This window comes from Fusarium subglutinans (genome assembly GCF_013396075.1).
Source record: "Fusarium subglutinans strain NRRL 66333 chromosome Unknown NRRL66333_c0000304, whole genome shotgun sequence".
Taxonomy (NCBI): domain Eukaryota; kingdom Fungi; phylum Ascomycota; class Sordariomycetes; order Hypocreales; family Nectriaceae; genus Fusarium; species Fusarium subglutinans.
This window is the reverse complement of record NW_023502367.1, coordinates 1-20820: the sequence shown is the minus strand read 5'-3', so window position 1 is coordinate 20820 and position 20820 is coordinate 1. Positions and strand designations below refer to the sequence as shown.

At 48.9% G+C, this 20820-nt stretch overlaps 8 protein-coding genes across 8 annotated transcripts; 4 read left to right on the top strand and 4 right to left on the bottom strand.

The window, feature by feature from the left end:
* Window positions 1-369: 369 nt before the first annotated feature.
* FSUBG_13022 (uncharacterized protein) lies at window positions 370-744 on the top strand (the record flags this gene model as incomplete). Its single annotated transcript, XM_036677871.1, has 1 exon — window positions 370-744. One exon carries the CDS (start codon window positions 370-372, stop codon window positions 742-744), a length of 375 nt encoding a protein of 124 aa, XP_036531508.1.
* Window positions 745-2683: 1939 nt separating this feature from the next.
* Window positions 2684-3343, bottom strand: FSUBG_13021 (membrane-associating domain protein; the record flags this gene model as incomplete). Its single annotated transcript, XM_036677870.1, has 3 exons — window positions 2684-2857; window positions 2935-3084; window positions 3197-3343. 3 exons carry the CDS (start codon window positions 3341-3343, stop codon window positions 2684-2686), a joined length of 471 nt encoding a protein of 156 aa, XP_036531507.1.
* A 2508-nt stretch (window positions 3344-5851) lies between these two features.
* Window positions 5852-7582, top strand: FSUBG_13020 (tyrosine phosphatase; the record flags this gene model as incomplete). Its single annotated transcript, XM_036677869.1, has 3 exons — window positions 5852-5868; window positions 5926-5992; window positions 6734-7582. 3 exons carry the CDS (start codon window positions 5852-5854, stop codon window positions 7580-7582), a joined length of 933 nt encoding a protein of 310 aa, XP_036531506.1.
* Window positions 7583-7790: 208 nt separating this feature from the next.
* FSUBG_13019 (uncharacterized protein) lies at window positions 7791-8926 on the bottom strand (the record flags this gene model as incomplete). The annotated part of the gene is made up of 2 exons (XM_036677867.1): window positions 7791-8333; window positions 8507-8926. The coding sequence occupies 2 exons, from the start codon at window positions 8924-8926 to the stop codon at window positions 7791-7793; spliced, it is 963 nt and encodes a 320-aa protein (XP_036531505.1).
* Window positions 8927-9693: 767 nt separating this feature from the next.
* Window positions 9694-12360, bottom strand: FSUBG_13018 (osomolarity two-component system response regulator SSK1; the record flags this gene model as incomplete). The annotated part of the gene is made up of 2 exons (XM_036677866.1): window positions 9694-9891; window positions 9943-12360. The coding sequence occupies 2 exons, from the start codon at window positions 12358-12360 to the stop codon at window positions 9694-9696; spliced, it is 2616 nt and encodes an 871-aa protein (XP_036531504.1).
* A 1522-nt stretch (window positions 12361-13882) lies between these two features.
* On the top strand, window positions 13883-14529 carry FSUBG_13017 (uncharacterized protein; the record flags this gene model as incomplete). Its single annotated transcript, XM_036677865.1, has 2 exons — window positions 13883-14042; window positions 14096-14529. 2 exons carry the CDS (start codon window positions 13883-13885, stop codon window positions 14527-14529), a joined length of 594 nt encoding a protein of 197 aa, XP_036531503.1.
* A 700-nt stretch (window positions 14530-15229) lies between these two features.
* FSUBG_13016 (alpha-n-arabinofuranosidase alpha-L-arabinofuranosidase) lies at window positions 15230-16213 on the top strand (the record flags this gene model as incomplete). The annotated part of the gene is made up of 1 exon (XM_036677864.1): window positions 15230-16213. One exon carries the CDS (start codon window positions 15230-15232, stop codon window positions 16211-16213), a length of 984 nt encoding a protein of 327 aa, XP_036531502.1.
* Window positions 16214-16390: 177 nt separating this feature from the next.
* Window positions 16391-19741, bottom strand: FSUBG_13015 (esterase lipase; the record flags this gene model as incomplete). The annotated part of the gene is made up of 1 exon (XM_036677863.1): window positions 16391-19741. The coding sequence occupies one exon, from the start codon at window positions 19739-19741 to the stop codon at window positions 16391-16393; it is 3351 nt and encodes a 1116-aa protein (XP_036531501.1).
* Window positions 19742-20820: the final 1079 nt, after the last annotated feature.

Here is a 20820-nt window from a genome sequence, read left to right as displayed (position 1 = left end):
CAAATAACGGGCGGCCAAGAGAAGATAATAAGAGTACAATAGAGTGACTTTTTCGAGTATGAATGTATTGGACGGAATGCCACGGAGGACGAATAATAAGAAGTGAGGCGAATGAATAAGGTACCTAGGCAGGTAGCTAGCTGTAACTCAAGAATGTGATGGCGGCGTCAAGATGTAATGTTAAAAGGCAAACACACAACACAACACAACATGACACTGCAGAGTAGTAGTATGTAAGCAAAGCAAACGCAACGCACAGCAGCACGGTACAGTGCAGTACAGGAGAGCACAGTAAGGTATAGTAGGTAAGGAAGTAAGATGAGTGAAGTGTATGCCTATTTGGGCGAGAAATGAAGGGTTCCCTCAGAAATGAAGATCGAAGGGTTCCGAAACGGTTTTGTTATCGCAAGCGAGACAGACACACTCTTACTCTTCCATGGATGGATGGATCCAATGTCAGAATTGATCTTGCCGCTCCCGTTCCATCCTGGTTCTTTCCAACGCCTCCCAACCCCCAAAAAGTGGGAGTTCCAACAAATCAGCTCCCGAGTACCTACCTCAAGCGAGGAACATCGGGACGTGAGCCAGAAGCCAGAGAAGCCCAAGATCCAGGGCAAGACGAGGTTTAGTGGATCGCTTCCCTTCCACCACGTACAGTACCTACGGACGGTGACCCTCTGCAGCGGGTTTCCCTATGTTTCCGATGCTGGAACCCGCTACGAGGTACCCGTTCTGGAAATGTGACATGGAACCACGAGTTTGGCAGGTATCCCGCTAGGACTTTTGAGGCACATTCTGCTGGGGTGACCCTTGATTTGTACCTGGTAGCATGCGCCGTCACCGTACAGAATGCCAAGGAAATACATGCGGGACGACCCCTGTGAGCCACTCAAAAGTCACCAACGCAAACAAAGAAACCAAGCACAGCGTTTGCTTTGGTTTTTATTTTTTGCTGTGCCCTCCCGTCCGCCGTCCATCCATGCATGGCCAGACAGACTCTGATGGTTTGCAGAGACGAATTAGAACTCGCGGTCAACGTCCTGGACGCAGCAACTAACGAATTAGTCCCTGAGATTTGCTGTAGGGACCCTTTGAAAACGAGACCCCTCCTTGGTTTGTTTTTGGTCAATGACGCCGGTTTGAACGGTGTATTTATCCGACTCCGCGAATATTTCTCTTCCAAGTCTTGCAAGACAGTCAGTCACTCTTTGTGTGGAGAGACAATTTTGCATGTATGTAATAAGTATGGAGTATGTACCATAGTATTGTGTACCTACCTGCAAGGTCAATAATACGTGGTCAATATTATATTCAGGAACTTATAATCGCATTTGCTCACAATTCCCATCATGGGTAGGTACCCGTTCGCAATCTTAGACCCTCGTATCACTCACTACAACTTGCTCACTCACAACCACCATCAACTGTTAAAAAAGGATGGTATCAATGAGACATTTGAGCATTTGACCACTCGTATTCAATGTCAAATGTCGTAGAATATTCCCACGTGCATTTTCTTATCGCCTAACTTACCGCCCCTCCAGGCTACGATCAACACTCACATCACCACCACCAACGCTGCCCAATATCTCCGCTGGTACAGTATCAACAAAGAGCACAAGAGATCAACAGATCCTTGCACCAAAAACAAACGGACTTTCAGAAGCGGCCCCCACTTGAAGCTTCCATCAGGCATCTGATCGACGTCATGGCAAGAGAGTAGCTTGGCTTGGCCCGCTCACAAGCGCCGCTTGCTTTCGCCCGTGAGTCGAAAATAATCCTAATCCCCTTGAGGGTCAGGGTCAAGACAAAGGTCAGAGCGAGAGACGCAGCCAGTCAAACGCCGGACCCTTGAGAAAAAAGGGCAAAGACCCCTTCTACCCTTCTCCCTCTGAGGAAAAGTCCGTCATCGTCACATCACCCTTCGGAAGTTGGAGGCGAGCCTGTCCACGATCGACGATCGACGCTCGCCCCTCTTTGCTCTCTCTCTTTTCTGCTTTAGGTCCTGGTCAAACTGGTGCAACATCCTTCTCCGTGGTGGTGCCATATTGTCGCTCTTCAGGGTACTACGAAAGGGTATCTCGGATATCACTCTGTCTTGGCGTAAACGGTGGTTCGGCAAGCTGCATTTTCTTGGCTTTGTGTTGCCAATGCCAATGCCCGTGGTGATTTCACAGCATGAATACTACAGTGACTGCCCGTTGACTGTCCATTGGTTAAGCAAGTTTCACTCATGCTGGCGGCCATTGGTAGATCTAGCCACCCATCTCACAAGCCATGTTGCACGCCGTACGGGAGGCTGCCGTAGATGGTTGCACTAATAAGTGTGATATTCTCGATTCAGTTTGATAGCGATAAATTTTGAGTTCGGTGCAGATATTAGTGTTTCAGGAACAAGCAGTCTTTGTCGAAAAAGGAAAAGCAAGGAAACACAGAAGAAAACCATGGTATCAAAGTCGTGCCAACATCTCATCGCATCTCGTCCATTCCCATCGCAGCATACAGACACACAAGACACGCGCACACGCGCGCACACACACAAACAGCCCGACCTGCAGGCCTCCTTTCCCATTACCATTGCCGAATATCTCCGTCGCGAGTTGCATTTGTGTATCCCATATGCAACCATCCTCAACATGTCCGTCTCTTTCTGAGGGGGTTTGATGCGCCCGTTTGTGTCTCATCAGACATGAGCGCGGCCAGTAAAGCGGGATCGATTGTCACGGTGCTTCCACCAGTAGCCCAGGGCCGCCAAGGTAGCAATGAGCCAGAGCAGGGCGCTGGCGAGATCGACCCAGACCGCGTTCTTCATGCGTTTGACACCACCGTCACCCTCGGCGTCCTCATTGATGTACATCTGCAGGTTTCACAAATGTCAGCCAAACGATGCCGCCGATCATTTGCAGTAAGCACTTGACGGATGACAGAACGTACCTTGCCAAAGACGCCAAAGAGGGCGATCCAGAGGACGAATAGAATGAAGTCCCATATCGCGACAACAAAGCCGGCGACTCGTAGTACAAACGGGATAAAGTAGAGTACACACGTCACGGCAGAGATGCTACCAACAACCACGGCGTAGACCTGTGCATTGAACTTTTGTCAGCACTGTATTGTACGGCATTGTATTGCATTGCATGGCATGGCAACAAATGTGCATTTGCACGTTGACGAACGGAGGGGGCAAGTCACTCACCCACTTAGAATCAGAGTATTTGCCCTGCTTGTTCGCATTATGAAGGTCGGTACCATACAAACCGATAGTGGTCAGAGCCAGTGCGAATAGGAACAAGTGGATAGTGGAAAACACCACGTAGCTGATAGCTAGATCCTTGATACCCATGGTCGCTTTGCTTGCTTTGGTTTGCTTTGGTTTGCTTTGGTCTGTGTCGGCAATTCGAACTGGATTTCGCAAGGGGGTGGGTATTACGAGAAAAGATTGGCGAGAAGAGGCTATCGTCGGTCGGAGCGGGTCAGTGATTAATTGATCGCAGACTCGGACGCGAAAGAAAGAGGATCGCGGGTTTATTAGGATGAGTCAAGAAAATGAGCTGGTCACTGGAGCGTCACTTTGACTGGGCGTGCAAAATTGTCAAGCTTGGCGAAAACTCGCTCGTTTGTAGGGTAGACCGCCAGTTAATTAATAGCAAAGGGAAGCCTCTGCCGTCATTCCTGCGACCTAAGAAGCGAGATCGACCTAAAACTCAACAGAACCTAATTTCACCCTTGGAAATTGTCGTGATTCACTAATATGGCTCTATGACGTAGGTGCCTGGTTCAAAGCAAGCTTGTTTTAGTCGCTGCAGGACCCCTGACTCTGACATCTAGACCCTGAGTCTCTGTTCCAGAGGCTTCGGATTATCGAACCTCCGTTTTTAGATGCCGCCTTGTGATCCCTTCAATCAAGGAAGAGAAAGTCATGGAGAGCTGAAAATTGTTAGCGGATGAGTTGTTAAAGCTTATCAGTTTAGCGGGTAATTTCCAACCTTGAGTTTGGGTCTTTTTCCAAAGTTCCAACGTCGACGTCAACACTTCCAACAGTTCTAATTCTCATCTTACATCACTATCACGACCGCCCTACAATATGTCGCCCCGTAAACAAAAGCGGAATTCGGTCTGTGGTTCAGGAATGTGCATCGTTGAAAATGCAAATGTTTTAGATCAGGTGTTCTCGAGAAACTAGTGCTGATAAAAGAAGAGTTCTCGAAGTCTTGAGGTCATCATATTTGATTGAGGCTTACCAAGTTAATGGGCCAAGTTAATGGCGCGCATGACAATTTCAAGCGTGACTTTTTGAGATTCACATAATGAGATAAGTGGGAAGTTAACTCGGACTTGAAAATCACATGTTTCGTAAGAATGGCATGTGAGTTTACCACGCTAGTCTCTATGAGAAGTCCAATGTTGTTGATGCGATTTTGGGAAGTCGGTGAGAAACACGAGAGACGAGAGGGTGAGGTTGATTGGACAAGCTTCAACTCCAACAATCTCACTCATGACAAGAATGTCTCCACTGTAGGCGAATATAAACATTGTTGCCTGAGTCAATCGAATAAGCTTATTACCTTGATAGTTCGAGGCTATGCTAAAGTTATCGGCAAATTGTTCTGACCATGATGAGTTCAATGTGAAAGTTGAAAGTGCTGTTTGAGAATAGGGTAGGGTAGGGTAGGCTTGCTTCACCCAAAACCCCGGATTCATACAGGAACGTGTGTAGCATCATCGTTCTTGGCTGCAGATGCTTCGAGTAATGCGGCGTTCACGGCAAACGCTAAAGCTAATAACGAGGATCAGAGAAACAGAAGTGCGAGGGAAGATACGATGTTGAAATGCTCATATTGGCATTACCTATAATTTATCTCTCCAACTCTCGCTTCTGAGGAGTTGGAGACGGGACTAATAAACTCATGCCTAAAACAGCGAACAAAATTAGACGTCATTGGTTAGAAAGCCACATGGTCGGCAGGGAACAGGTCTGGGGCGGTGTTTGTTTCAATTGACTCAGCCTACCAGCCAACCAGCCAATTCGCTGACTCACTCACATTTTGAGCCGCACAGAGCCTCAACATTGAATTGAGTGAACCTGTTCCTCTGCAGGCAGGGTTCGTGAATGCGAGGCGAATTAGGGTGACAGAACGAATTAAATGCCGTATTGCTCCCTATAATCTTGCCTACCTAGCTGTAGCTGCATGCTGTTGGGGCACAGTCTAGTTTCCAGCATCGCCTCGCATACGAGACGAGACTCCATCCTAAGCAAGACTCCTGACTGATTCATAGTCGTTGCCTTGATCTAACAAACAAATCAAGTGTTTCGAATTCGCGAAGAACAATGAGCCTAAAGCTTCCAGAAACAGGGCTATGCTCAATCACCCGAAGTAGCCCCCTGAGGTATCCCCCCTTTCATCCTGTCTCTTTCGCTTCTCAGCCAAACAATGACCATTGCAAACTTGCTTCGTAGTCCCACTAACGAGATGGAAACTCGCTTTTCAAGCAGATAATCATCGCAGCTATAGCCCAAATGGTGGCACTGCTATCGCCTCGAACTTGAATCCTTGTTATTCACTGACTTGGACTTCATCTCGTGTGATTTGTGCCAAATACAATGGACTTGTTGCTAGCTAGAGCTCGTAACTTACAGGATTCTCAGTCAAGCACGCCTTTGATTGAACAGTCAACATTTTCCTATATAATAGACATCTGCATATCTCTGATCATGGTACATACACTTCATCACTCACCAAGACCCATGAGACTAAAGCACATCTTGTGTCTACACATTACCAACGCTCCACCTCAAAGACTTTACTTTACTTTACTTTACTACTCAAGAAACCCAAAGATACCATCAATCATGGCTGCCATTAACTTGTATGTCGAGAACACCCACTGTCACTACCAACACAAGTAGTCTCTAATCACTTCCAGTGCTTCTACCGCCTGCTCTGCTGGCAACCGTGGACAGCTCGTCGACGCATTATCTCAATGGCAGTGTGTAAGTCAAGTCAAATGAACTTCGTGAATACAGAAACAATGCTAATCTACACAGTGCAACTGCGATTGCGGCTGGCAGAGCATCGAGAATAACCCTCAGTGTCCTGCCTGTCAGATCCCTCGCTGCGGAAGCTGTATCTACTGTTGAGACCCAGAATACTAGACTCAGGTCTATTTGACACCGGGGTCTTATCTTTCGCTTCTTGAAGACTGGTTCTTGTATTACTAGGAGATGTGGATGGCCTAGATCTTTGGAGTTGGAGGACGTTTGTCTTGGGCTTTTTGCACAAAAATACCTGGTCTTTCAAAAGCTTAGAATCTTAGAAGGGGGCTCACGCTTGCTTTACTTAATTTCCTTTGTTTATCATAGAAAATCCAACTATTTACGCTCTTTAACAACATGGCCTTCGAAGTGACCCTCTATTGCTAGTCTACCAGTTCTAAGTCTATGTGATTGTGGAAATGGACAAACTTGTAACTTCCAAAATGAGACAAAGCTTTAGTCCAAACGCTTAAGTCTTGACAACAAATAAATAATCTCCAAACAGAAACATGTTTTTGATTGTGAGAGGCTCTAGGTTTGGCAGTGACTTATACCCGTCTCTGGACCGAGGCATGATTGATGATGCCCCACCTCCTCCAACATTAACCGCCATAGTTAGGTACCTATCCATTGTGAACTGACTCTCTTGTTTACAAGGTCAGCCTTGGGTCACTACAATAATAACTCTACCTGTAATAGATTCTAGCAGAAGCTATCACTGCTCTACCACATTCAGTCATGGCAGATCTCGGCCCTCCTTTCCATCCCATCGCTGGTATTGCAAACTTCCGTGATCTCGGCGGTCATCCGCTGCCTATAAAGTCCCGCCCCGGATACACAATCAGACCCGGCCTCATCTTTCGCTCCGCAGAACCATCCCGTCTCACCGAAGACGGCGTCTCAGCGCTACAGGACCTCAAGATCTCTCATGTCTACGACTTGCGCTCGCGAACTGAGATCGAGCGCTACGCTACCGGAACCCGAGAGTGGCCCGGCGCCCAGCGGGTCTTTACTCCGGTCTTCTTAGACGAGGATTACGGCCCGGAGGCTATTGCGTTGCGCTTTCGAAACTATACTGCCGAAGGAAGCCAGGGTTTCGTTGAGGCGTATCGGGGAATTTGGGAGACGGGGACGGATTCCATCAACACCATTCTCTCACATCTTGCCAGGCCCGATCCTTCACCCTTACTCATCCACTGCACTGCCGGCAAAGACAGAACTGGTGTAGTCTGCGCTTTCATCCTGTCCATATGTGGCGTGGACGAAGGCACTATTGCTCATGAGTATGGTTTGACAGAGGTTGGCCTTGGTGACTTTCGTGAGGAGCTTCTTGCAGCTGTGATGAAAAGCCCCGAATTGAGAGCCAATCCTGAAGGTGCTCAACGATTACTGGGAGCCAAGCCCGAGAACATGCTTGCTGCTTTAGAAGCACTCCGTAAACAACATGGCTCTGTCGAGGAATATGTGGTCAAGAACTGTGGTCTCACGGAGGAGGATCTTGAGCAGATTCGAAAGAACTTGATCGTGCCGGAGGAGAGCAGGCAGTAGTGTCGATGAGCTATGAACCACTACTCATGATGAACATCAGTGTCAACAACATAAATTTAGTACAGTTATAGAGTACCAAATACAGAAATGCAAGCGCTATTCATCATCTCTGGACGAGTATACAGTCCATGTCTTCTAATTAATACATGGCGTTGGTATTCGTATAGTACAGTTTCGCCACTCCATATCCCATATATATTCATACACTTCAAGGCACCGACGTAGGAATCTTGACCAACCCGCGCTTGCGGTCCTCGAACGGCGCACCATACCGCCAACCAGTACCTTTCCTTGATCGACCATCACGACCAACATCATCAACGTTAATCTCCTTAAATCTGAACTCGTAGCGATCTGTTTTGACGCGCTTTGTTTGCGCCTCCTCACGCTTACGCTCGTCCAGAATCTTCTTGGCTACTCTGTCCTCATCTGCCTGTGTGACTGCCTGGAACTTGGCTACTGCCTCTGGTCGTGCAGTGCCCTTGATGATTTCTTGCTCCATCTTGATGAGCTCGGGTTGAGGTGATCGCTGATCGGCGGAGAGCATCTTGTCGTGGAAGGCCTTGGCAGCATCTTCTCTTGTGAAGTGTCGGGATTCAGACACCGGTGTGAATAGTTGTTGTAGGGTAAGGTTGTGTACGTGAATCTCATTGATAGGTTCGTGAGGTATGTTCTCCTCGCCTTCATTGTAATGTGTCTTGGGTAGCATCTTCATAACTGCCTTGGCATATGGTGTTGCTAATTGCTTGCCCTTGAAGTTGGTTAGCATTGTTGTCGGAGAGTAAAAAAGCAAGCCCAAAATCAGATGATGCTATCAGAGTATATAAAAGTATAACCATGTATGTGTCTTCAAGACTAATCGAAAATTTTGTTTGTTCTCATCATATAGCAGGGTAGATGGAGCTTCACTTGGATGGTACTTACTTCGGAGAGCCATTGCTTCTCAACCTCCTTTAGTCGCACAACAGCAGCAACTCTCCTCACGTCGATGTGCATTTCAGCAGACACCGCCTTCAGAGACATGCCCTTCGCCGTCACCTTCTCATAGATGATCTCCCTCGTCGCATCAGAGAGCACAGGCTGACTTCGGAAGAGGGGATTGAGAGGAAAAGGCTGGTCGTTGTGAGGACCGAGGTAATTAGGACCGTTGCCAGGCTCAGCAAGATTTCTGCCATTGCCTGAGTTCAACCACTCGAACATCTGCGCACGACCCTTGCTCATCTTCTCGCGGCATGGCGTTGTCGAAAAGGTCCGGAGGAACGGAGACGAGATCCTCGTGGAGAGGGAAATGGTGGCATCGAGGCCAGCCAGCGGCGTCGATGCACCGCGCACTCGAGGAGGCATGGTTACAGCGGATTCAGATTCTCTCTGACTCTCTGCTGCATTACATGCGACCCAGGTCCAATTGATTAGAATTGGTTGGATGTCAGGTCGGGAAAAGGCTGCACTTGTTTGGAGGTGTTTAATGCTGTTCCAAGCGAGCAGTAATTTTCATCTCCGGAGGGTCGAATTATTCCGGGCCCGACGTCACCAACCTCGCGATCCACATCAGATGGGGCGTAAACCAGCGGGACAATGATGGAAGATGTCGTCAATTTAGAGATAGGATGAGAAGTACGGAGTAATTATTTAGTTGGTCTTTAGAGGCTAGGTGACACATGGACTGGACTGGACTTATCTCGCCCACTGAAGCGGACGAGGGCTCTAGGTCCATATCATCAGGAACATATCAACTCTGCAGCATTGGACTCTAACTTGCGTGTTCTCGACATGTTTTATTCAAGTCTCAATGGCATTATAAACATTGGTGTTCGTATGTATCTGTTACCTGCGCCATCATCTTTGCGTCCATTATACAACTCCCTTCTTACCTAGCTCCCAACAAACATCGAATGCCAAACATTAATCCTATGGCGAAGACTATAGGTAGCAGATAGATCTCTGAGGCAACTCATGTTTGCTGTTGCCTCGGTGGGCGACTAATACCGATGACTCGTTTTTGGTCAGTCTCGAATTTTACCAGAATAGTTGTTATTTCCTGGTGTATTTTCTACTGTCAAGACCAGCCCAGTTTTGCTAAAGCATGTACTTCGTATATCCAACTGACGCTATCAACCAGGCTTGGTCATCGACAGTCGGTTCTTCTTTGATTTAGCTTTGGCTGCTGCGACGGCTGCCTTCTTAGCAGCGGCGGTCTCCTCAGCCTCTTGAGAAATCTCCTTCCACTTGCGCCAGCCGTCAAAATCGATGAGGGCTTGCATGCAACCCCATTCCATTACCTTGCGCTCTAGCCAGACAAAATTGACGGGCTGTACCATGAGTTAGCTACTTATCTCTGTTCGTCAGTGGGATTTGCGTACCTTGGTCAAAAAGTCGTTACAGCCAGCGGCTAGAGCTTCGTGTCGGTCACTCTGTAAGGAGCTAGCAGTCAAAGCGACAATAATCACAGGACTCTTGAACAAGGAAGGATTCTGCAGACGGTCTTTGTCGTCGAGCTCATCGGGGTTTTCCGTCGTCACCACACCATCGGGGGACGATGAAAAGACGCCAATCGAGTTGACTCTTTCTAATCTTCGAATTTCACGGGTCGCTTCGAGACCGTTCATGACTGGAAGTTGGATATCCATCAGAACCAAATGAAATCCGCCACTCCTCCACTTCTTTACAGCATCACGTCCGTTCATGGCGGTTGACCATCGCACCTTGAGGCGCTTCACAAAGGCTTCCAAGAGTTTCAAGTTGATAGGGTTATCTTCCACAATCAAGACATTGATAGGAGGCACGCCGCCATTGAGCATGCCCGGTGGTAAACTGGGATGTTCGGCCTTCTTGCTCTTCTTGGTTTTCGCCGTAGGTCGAGGTGAAGTTGGCCTGACTGGAGGTGTCGATACTCGTATTGCCGAAGGTTCGGGGGCAGGAGGCGTCGGTAGAGGAGGGGCGGCGGGTGGCATACCAGGTTGATCTGAAGAGTTTGAATGAGTTCGCGAATGCGGTAGCCTCGGGTTGAAGTGTTGCGTACCGTGGTTCGCATGATTCGCGGCGGCGGCGGCAGCAGCCAGTGACACGGCAGAGCCATTAGCAATCAGTGTTGGCGACGACGTATGAGTGCGACCTAATCTGGGACGATCTGGACGATCGCGATATGCGCGTGATCGACCAGGCGACGGAATAGGTGGAATATGGCCAGTCCCTAATACTGCGATTGAGTGCGGGGCCTGAGGATTAACATGCGCCGGAACTGCAACTGGAAGATGTGGTGAGCCGACAGCGCCAGGATGGGCAGCGACCGAAGGAAAGTAGCCATCGCTCGTTTCTGTAGGCCGGCCCTCCTCGCTATAGTAGATGTTACCAACATATGCTGGAACGACGGGGCGTGGGGAAGCTTTAGGCGCACGTCTTGGAATGTCAATCACTAGAGCTTCTTCGACGGTTTGTCCACCTGGATAATAAGCATCGAGAGTCCGGCCCATTGGCTCCTCAGGGTTGAGAATACGTTCTGAATGTTGATCGCGAGGAATAATGCGTATGTTAATGTCTGGAGAGTCGAAGCTTCGACCAAGTGAGTTTGAGTATTTACGCAGAATCATATCGCGGACATCATCGACCAGGTCGTCTTCGTTGACGGTGACGAGGGTTGGCGAGGCATGAGGCCGCTTGACCCATATCTTTCTAGTCACCATGTTTCCGTTTATAGGCGCGTATGTGGTGTTCTGGCTGTATTCAGGTTCGTTTACGGATGGTGAAAGGAGCGTATTGATCAATGTCGTCTGGCGATTCGATAGCAAGCTTTGTCGTCGGGGCGGCGGGGCTGGTCGTGACGGAGAACCAGGGGTCACAGCTTGTGGAAATCCAGGAGACGGTGCGACAAATGTCGTCGAGGTTGCTGCCGCCAGAGGCACAAAGACGGCAGACTTTGGAGAGTTGGGAGCTTGGTCGAGACTCAACACGTCGTCGTCATTGTGACCAGCAAGCTCAGAACCAGCGTCCAACTCGAGACTTGCGACCTTTCTTGGGCGCGCAGTAGGTGATGGGGGGGCCGAGTCCTGGGAGTCTTCGTGGATACGGTCGAGATTGGAGCTTGCCTGGCGCAGACGCGACGGTGAAGGCTGTTCCGGAGGATGAAGTGAGGGAGAGAGCAGCGGTGGTTGATTGAAGTGAAGTCTTGGATGAGGTTGTGGCGGGTGCAGATCGCTATGGGGCGGGAGCTGGTCGCTAGAGCTAGTGGCGGTTGTATCAGGCTCTTCATCCAGGTCATCGAGGCTCTGCTGATCTATAGGCGGAGACGGCTGTTTCAGTGGCTCGCTCGTGGTGTCGGGTGCTGTGGAATTGTCGTTAGCGGGTGGGACCGCTGCTTCAGCACCTATTTCCGAGGAACTCTTGGCTGCCGACTCTGAAGTTGAATTTGAATTTGAATTTGAATTTGAATTTGAGTTTGAGTTTGAGCTCGACTTTGCTGCTTCTGAAACCTCTCGAGAACCCTCGAGCTTTGCGACATCATCGCCATCTTCTCGCTGTCGATGCGAACCATCAGGCGTCGCTGTCATGCCACGTCGGCTACTCACGGTGCCCCTCGAATTGCTCACAGCCCGCTGAGACGAATGGTCCCCATCTCCGTCACGAGCTCGAGAACGATCGCGATCCCACAAGTGACGACTCCCGAACGACGACGAGGTGGTGTCGGTAATGCTCCGACTGGAAGATGCCTGTGAACCCGCCGTCGAGTGTCGCCTTTTGGTGAACTTGGCTCGAAGGCGCGAGGCGATATCAGTAGCTCCCATTAGGTCGACATTGGCATCCTCTGGTGGCAGGACGCGACCGGGACGTGGAGTCGGGAGTTTTGAAGGTGAGGCGATACAACAGGGAGACTAAGACAACAGCCCAACTGATGGCGAAATTCGGTCAAGGAATTAATCTAGACAAAGGAGACGAATACTGAATGAGTGAATGAGTAAAGACAGCAAAAAATTGCAAGTGAATGGTCTGTACCGAGCTTCGCAATATTATCGACGGACAAGCAGACAGGCCTCCAAAGCTCTCGGAACAGGGTATCAACAGGCAAGGCTGATAAGGATTAAAAGGAGAATAAAAGAGCCTGACGATCCCAAGCATGAAGACCAGAGTCAGGTAAAAGAAGAGAAAAGGCCTGTCATGGAATCACGGAAGTAAAGAAAAAAATAATCTCCAAGGGGTAGATCCGCCGTTGCAGTGTCGATGGGATCCAGAGCCAAAGCTTTCCCCCAGGATATCAAGCACAGCACAAGCACAAGCACAAGCAGGCAAGCAAACAGGCAAGCTTGGTTGGCTTTTTTAGGCGTGCTTTCGGGCCTCGTTATGATCGTGATTGCGCGCTCGTTTTTTGGCCAGGGTAATCTTAAGCCGAGCAGGCATTGGCTCGAGCTGCACAATGCACAGCTCATTGCACCCATTCGAGACGGTTACACCCATTCAAAAGCCACCCGAGCGTCTCCATCGACAGGGGTTATCCAGGTCAATTGGACCTATATTCCGTTCAGACCATCGCTTCACCTGTCAAATATTGACAACAGGCTTCTGAAAGTCTTCTTTAAAGATGGGTCCCTGGTCCATTCGACGTTGGGGCTTAATCTTTTGATCTTTTGGACTCTGCTGTTCAGTCTAGATCTCTCGTCAAGAGATTCTCAGAGTCAAAAACTGGCGTCTTGAGATCATTCCATTTCTTGAGGTTGTGTCACATCTCACATGTAACAATGAGTTCACATGCTGCAGTGCTGCTCATGCATTGCACCGTTTGTGTCCCGTGGCTTGATAGGTACCCCCAGACACAGACAGACAGCTTCTCCTTCAACGAAGCCATTGGGAGCCGGAGCATAACAGACTTTACGCGGCCCTGTTCTATGACCTTGACGTGGCTAGAAAGGTCAAGCTTAGCAGCATATTTCTCTGGTTGGAGCATCTTCTTTTGTGAAGAATGATACCCAATCTAGAGGTGATTGCAGCCATTTCACAGTGGTTTTCTTCAACGCGTTAGACTCAAGGAAACGGAACAATTGGAGAGTGATTAGCAAGTACATGCTCTTAGCAACCAAATTCATAAGGTCTTGCTGTTTGTTACACGCCAATCTCTCATGTTTCGAGATCTTGCGAATGGTGGATGTGAAGTGGGGAACCTCAACACCTCAAGAATGGAAGCTGACATAATTGGGCGCGCATCAAGTCGCCTCCAGCATACACCAACCTTTCTGTCGATCAACCATCGAGAACTCACAATATCTATCAATCACTGCAACAGCATTTTAATACTGTCGTCACTGATAAATCGTCATGGCTCCTATAAAACCTCTAGGCGAGCGACCAGACAAGCCCGTCCCGCGCGTACCCAAGTCTCCATCTCGGACTGCACAGATTTATGCGCAGAACCGAAGGCGAGAGTACCTCAGTCGACATCCGTCATACTTTGATAACCTGGAGCACGAGCTCGCTGGTAAAGCCGTACTACTCGATCATACCCAGCTCCCAACCTGACTTTGCCCCTAGATCCTGTGCTGTACGAGCGCCTAGTAAAGAGGTTCCAGTCTGCCTCGGAGCGTGAGGCCGAGGGCAAAGCCAAAGGCTATGGCAGGACCCTCGAGGCTGACTTGCAACGTGGAGAGCTCAAGCTCTCGCGGCTGAAAGATGGTGACATTGAGAACTCGGGTGGTGATCTTGAGCATCCATGGGAGAAACCAGCAGCAGATAAAGCCCATGGCCTTCTCCTATGGCATGCATTCCTAGAAGAGCGCTTCGTTCATGGCCTAGACGAGGACTTTGACTACAAGCCCGTCGACGCAGATGAAGATCTCGATACCATGATCAGAAGAGACGCTCAAGATGCCTGGTTCGACGATGAAGAACCAAGTTGGATAGATGAGAATGAGCCCTCAGCACAGCTACCAACAAGACAAGGCGAGACTGGAGTCCAAGACTTCTAGGTCCGCAATATCTCTCTCATCCGACCCCATCTCCCACTCTCAAACCTGATGATCTCAAAAGACCCGACCCAGGACCACAGACCACAAAGACCCTCTCTATTTTAGCCAACGAATTACACGCCGATAATGACGATCCCATGAATTACCGCACCACGTTGCCACTTACCCTGAAGGCTCAAGCTAACTGAATTATGCATATTGAGAACATGCCGGCATTTTGTAGCTATTTTGCCTAAATTCCGCTGTCAGTGTCCAACAGGCAAATCTGGTATGTCAGACAACATATGATGAAACAACCACAAAAACTCTCACGATGTTTTTTTGGGTAAAATAGCCCAGGAGCAAATACGCCACAATTGAATGGGCAGAATCTATTACCGGCGGCTGATTCAAGCCGTCGCACCGTTTCATCGACCTATCCTTCTCCAACTGAGAGCACACGCACCATGCCGAGGTGCTTGGCTTGGCTTTCTAACTTGATCATCTGGTGTGGATTCAACCCGGGTAATTGCGTGGCCTGACTGGATAAATGAATCAACTGAGATGAGCCTCAAGTCGCATTTACAAGTCAACGCGGGGTCAATCATCCATATCATATTATAATTCTCGTTCATATATTAAAAGGCAGTGCTCTCTCAGCCACCGCAGGTCACCACCTCCAACCAAACAACAACACTACACCTCATAAAAGTCATACATCATGGCGCCTCTCATCACCAACGTCTACAGCGCCGACCCTTCGGCGCATGTCTTCAATGGCAAGATCTACGTCTATCCTTCTCACGATCGTGAGACCGATATCAAGTTCAACGACAATGGCGATCAGTACGACATGGCCGATTACCATGTCTTTAGCACTGAGAGCCTCGACCCACCAGCTGAGGTCGTCGACCATGGTGTTGTTCTAAAGACAGAAGACATCCCCTGGGTTTCCAAACAACTTTGGGCTCCCGATGCCGCTGAGAAAAACGGCAAATTCTACCTCTACTTCCCCGCCAGAGATAAGCAGGGAATCTTCCGCATTGGTGTTGCCGTCGGTGACAAGCCTGAGGGACCTTTCACTCCCGACCCAGAGCCCATCAAGGGAAGCTACAGTATTGACCCTGCAAGCTTCGTCGATGATGATGGACAAGCGTACCTGTACTTCGGAGGTCTCTGGGGTGGACAGTTGCAATGCTACCAGAAGGGTAATGATGTCTTTGACCCCGAGTGGCAGGGTCCTAAGGAGGTCAGCGGCGAGGGTGTTCCCGCCCAAGGACCAAGAGTAGCTAAGCTCACTGAGGACATGCACCAATTCGCCGACGAAGTCAAGGAGATCCAGATCCTTGACCCTGAGACTGGCAAGCCCATTCTGGGAGATGACCATGACCGACGTTTCTTTGAGGCTGCGTGGATGCACAAGAGGAACGGAAAGTACTACTTTTCGTACTCAACAGGCGACACGCACTTCCTGTGCTTCGCTACTGGAGACAGCCCATACGGACCTTTCACGTACGGTGGACGTATTCTGGAGCCTGTGCTGGGATGGACGACACATCACTCTATCGTTGAGTTCAAGGGCAAGACATATCTCTTCTACCACGACTGCGAGCTAAGCAAGGGTGTGGATCACTTGAGATCTGTCAAGGCCAAGGAGATCTTCTATGACGATGATGGCAAGATCATCACCACTACAGCTGATTAGATATCCACGGCGTTGCATACATGAGATAAAAAGATAAAATTTTGATGTAAATAGACCGCATATATCCAAGCCATTCCGTCGTGAAACATTCCTCCATATTGTTGTTGTACACCTAAAATCGTAAAACCTCCGGATCATTCCGTATCGTAACTCATCAGCATAAAGTCCCACTTACACTTACACGACTCCAATACGAAGCTTGTTCAAGGCTTCCTCATATCTAGCTGGGTTATGATCAATCAGCATACTCGTTCCAAATCTTAGCTCCTTGAAGCGCTCCTCAACATCCTTGACATATTTCATCACAATTCTCTGGGCTGGCTTGCCAATGTGATCTTCTTCGGGTAGCAAGAATGCATCTCGCCTCAAAACCCGTTGTGTCTCGATAGTGAAAACCTCTCCAGGTGGCACAAGCTTACGGTTTGTCATACCAGCTCTGAGGCCCTGCAACACCGAATGCCCCCATTTGGAGGAGTCTCCAGAGGGGACAGAGGGTAAACCTCCATACCACTTGTCTGCTACACCAGTCTGGAAGGCCTGCCATATGCGTTGACGTATCTCCGCCTTGGCTTGTTGTTGGTCATTCTTGAATGCAAGTGCAACTGCCTGGAAGTCGTGCAGAACTCCCAGTGACAAATATGGAACAATGTCGTTCCCATGAACCACGGTTGTAATGAGACCACGAGTTCTCTTACGTAGAGACGCTGACATAGTGCTAGGAGGTCCATAGGCATACACGTGTATAGGACGTCGTGGTGGTAACGTAGAATGAATAGGCAGAAGCCCATCGGAGAGTTCATCACCAACAGTCCTTTCTGGTCCCTCGATTGCAGTCACAAAGCCAGTGCCTGCTGGGTTTGGTTCGGAAAGCATCACTCCAAGCAATGCCGTCACTGCGCCGCCGAGGGAATGGCCGCAGAGGACAAGCCCATAATCTGGAAATTCGAGCAATGCTTCTCTGAGAGTAAACAGCACGCGGCGATCGCCACCGTATAGAAGACGACGAGCTGAGGCATGGACGCCTTTGTGTACCTTGTGGCCTCGACCACGCCAAGTCAAAACATCATAATCACAGGTCATATCTGCCAGAACATCCTCGAAGCCTAGTGTACCTCGACAAGCAAGCACGACTGCTTTAGCATCATGGTCCAGGGAGATGTAGTGCACCAAAGGAACGCCTGTACCGGTTGAGCCACTGGAGTCCGTTCCTCCTTGTGGATCAACGATGGAGGCAAGAAGAACACTGTGGGTGTCAGATTCCGTATGATGGACAAAGTGTCTGACATCTGTATGAGTGCTATCCCAAGCTCTCAATAGGGGCATGTCTTTGGAAATGCCCATGAACTTTAGAAACGCGGAACCATACGATGCGGACGAGAACCTCATATACCTCGTAATATTCCGAAGTACATGTGCTTGGGGAAATATTCCATTCACCATACCATCACGTCGAAGATCCCCAAGTGCATCTGACGCTGTGTAGGCGCTCTTTTGATGGTAGTATGAAAGAACCAGCGATGACTGTGAATCATTGGAAGCCATGCTCCAAAGACTTGGGCTCCTACGAAGGACCCTGCGGTGACCAGCAGAAATCGGTGGAGGTGCAAGCAGACCATCATTTTGAGCTTGCTGAACCCAAGACGAATCAAATGTAGCACCACTCAGCGAAACACTCGGAGAGTGGCTTGGGGTGCCGTACCCTGAATGGATGGAGTAGGTGTCTGTTTGGGATATCATAGAATCTCGACGACGTTCGTGGACGGAGACATAACTTGCACGAGAAGGATTGCGTGGTATAAGCTCTGCCTTCTCGATGCGCTTTTGATCCAAGGAAGAGCGCGGACTATGCATGGGTTTGTTGCCAGTCTTGTTGAGAGTTGATATCCGTGACTGCGGACGAGGTCTACTATCCGGCGGCGGTGAATCCTTGTTCCAAATATTCGAGATTGACTGACTTCCTTCTCGAAGAGCCTGTCTGAGGCCAGTCTTTTTCTCGCTTGTCTGACTGGTAGTTGAAGAGTCTGACTTCCTTTTGGGTAACACTCTTCTGGGAGTTGTAGTGCTTTCGCGCGGGGCAGTGGCCTTATTGGTGGCTTGTGAGGAGTTGACAGGTGCGCGTGGTCTCTTCTGATTTGCTTCACGTTGTGGCATCTTGATCTCTACTGGCGACGACGGTGGCGACGCGGAAGTTGGTCGTGTGATCTTCCCCTTTTCATCTCGCATTGCACTGGCTCGAGGTTTTGGTATGGTCTGAGAAGAAGTTCGGGATGCTTGATCGTTGGCACTTTTGACGGGTCTTGAACGTTGTGGTGGAGGCGACTTAACTCCCGTTGTCCTCGTCTTCTTCGGCACTTGAGGAGGTTCTTTGGCCGGGATCTCGGGGGCCGGCTCCTCCTTTGATACATCAATCACAGAGACAGGTATGTCCTGAGACCCCTGAAAGGAAATGTCACCAGTCCTCGATCTTTCAAGCCTGTAGACAACACGGTAGCTAGAGGCTTCGGGAGGGTCGCTTAGTATCTGACTGGTACGACGGCCTGCCTGATTACTCAATCCCTTAGTCTCAACAATCTCGGCACCTGGTAGTAAAGGCAAAGGGAATGGGCGAGGTCCATCAACGTCAATGGTGACTGTTTGTGTCGATGATACTGTGTTGGAAATGGAAACGGAAGTGTCGGGAGGGAGTTTCTTGACCATTTCATCTTTGAGCTGGTCGATGACAGCTTCCTCTTCTTTAAAAGATGCGGATTGAGAACCAATGACGGCTTCTTGGAGTTTGGTAGGACTTGTGTCTCGAGATGTTGAACTGGCCGGCCTCGTGAAGACTGGAGTTCGAGTGATACGATCTTGAATATCAACACGCTCGCCATCGTTTAACACGACGACGTCCCATATGATCTCTTCGGAGTCCTGTCGTCGTTTCTCCTCTTCGACCATCTTCCAGGACCATCTTTGTAGGTATGCCAAAGCACATAACCCAAGCACAAGATCCATCATACCAACAGTATCCCCATGAATACCGTTGGCGGGATCGTGGAACTCCCGTCTGATCAGTGTGACAATGCTGGCGATGGCTCGAGACGAATCGGTTGAGCCGAAGATCTGATCGAGTGAAGAAAGGAGTAGTTGTGACATCCCTGAAGCCATAGAGAAAGTTGTACTCGTGAAGTGAAAACCTGCACTCGTCCAAAAGACGGCCTGGGACATGGCATGATGAAGATGCTCGAAACTTCGTTCTATGATGGATTCGGCTTCAGCGGTAGACATATCGCTCTGTGACCGTGAGAGTGTTTCTCTTCCTGCTTGTGATAAAACAGTTTCGACCATGCTGCGAGCAAGTTCCAGGGAGGATAGCGTGGTTACCTTTGCGGCACTTAGACCGTAAGATCCGGCTCTGGAACTGAGGCGAATAGCGAGGCATGTTGAGCGTGTAGCTAGACTGACTGCTTGAGCAACTGGAGAGGGCAGTAGTGTTCGGCCTGGCTGTGGAGGGAGGTCCTCGGCCGATATGATGCTTGAGTTATCCATGGCGAAGCATTTGTCATTGAAGCCCAATCGTGACGGTGTTGAGTGGCGAAAGAAGGGTGGAGATGACGGGATACTTGTAATTCAACGATACTAGCATAGACGCCAAATATTCGTTCGTCCATGGAACAATAATAAACGAGAGGTCTGAGTGTTTCTGGTCTAGTTGCTTCGAGAAGAGGTTTGAGCCAAGTTTGAGTAAGGTAGCTCAACTTTAGCGTCGTAAAGCCCAACACATGGAACACACTGAAGGGTTAACACCAATTACATGGTCGGAATGTAAATAAGAACGTGACAAAGACCAAATGGCATGTCGCTTGTGAGTGTGGTTGGACGACATGGAATAATACAGGGAGAGACAAGAGACACCTCAAGAGATGACGAGATGTGAAACAGATTTGCATGTGACTGCATGATAAAGGAGCCTGTACCTGCCAAGACCCGACTTGATGCTTGACAACTCATCAATTTAAATCCTTGCAAGCTCTCTCTTTAGTGATTTGTTAGTGTTGGTGTCTAATCGCGCTGGTATAATTCGCCTTATCAATTGAGTTTTGTACCTGATCAGACCTCCATGTTACAGTTGAGAATGTTCCGACTTTTGGGAAGCTTCTGATACCGATTATCAGGGTCTAGATGCCATCCATTCCAATTTCGAGTATCTGAGACATTCAATCTCTTGACACGACCCTTCATGCCTTGGATGATATAAAAATTACTAACCTATCTACTAAGTTAATGACAAAATAACTTCCGCCTGGTATTGAATGGTACAGTTGAAGCCAGGGCACGGTTGAAACTTGTGGGCGCCTTAGGTGTCAGGCTCACACATATTACCTACCTAGGTGTTGAGAGGGATGTGTGTGTATTGACTGTGGCTAACTAAGGTCTTGGGCTAGGAGGTCTGGCTAATATATAAGGTAGGTGCCTTAGGTACTTTTAATACTACCTTTTAGCCAGGCTATAATAGCACTATAAATAAAGCTATTTATAAGATAATAATTGCCTTTTTTCTTATTTTCTTAGTATTTTTTATATTAGTAATATTTATAGATTAAGCTATTAAATAAATTAGCTATATA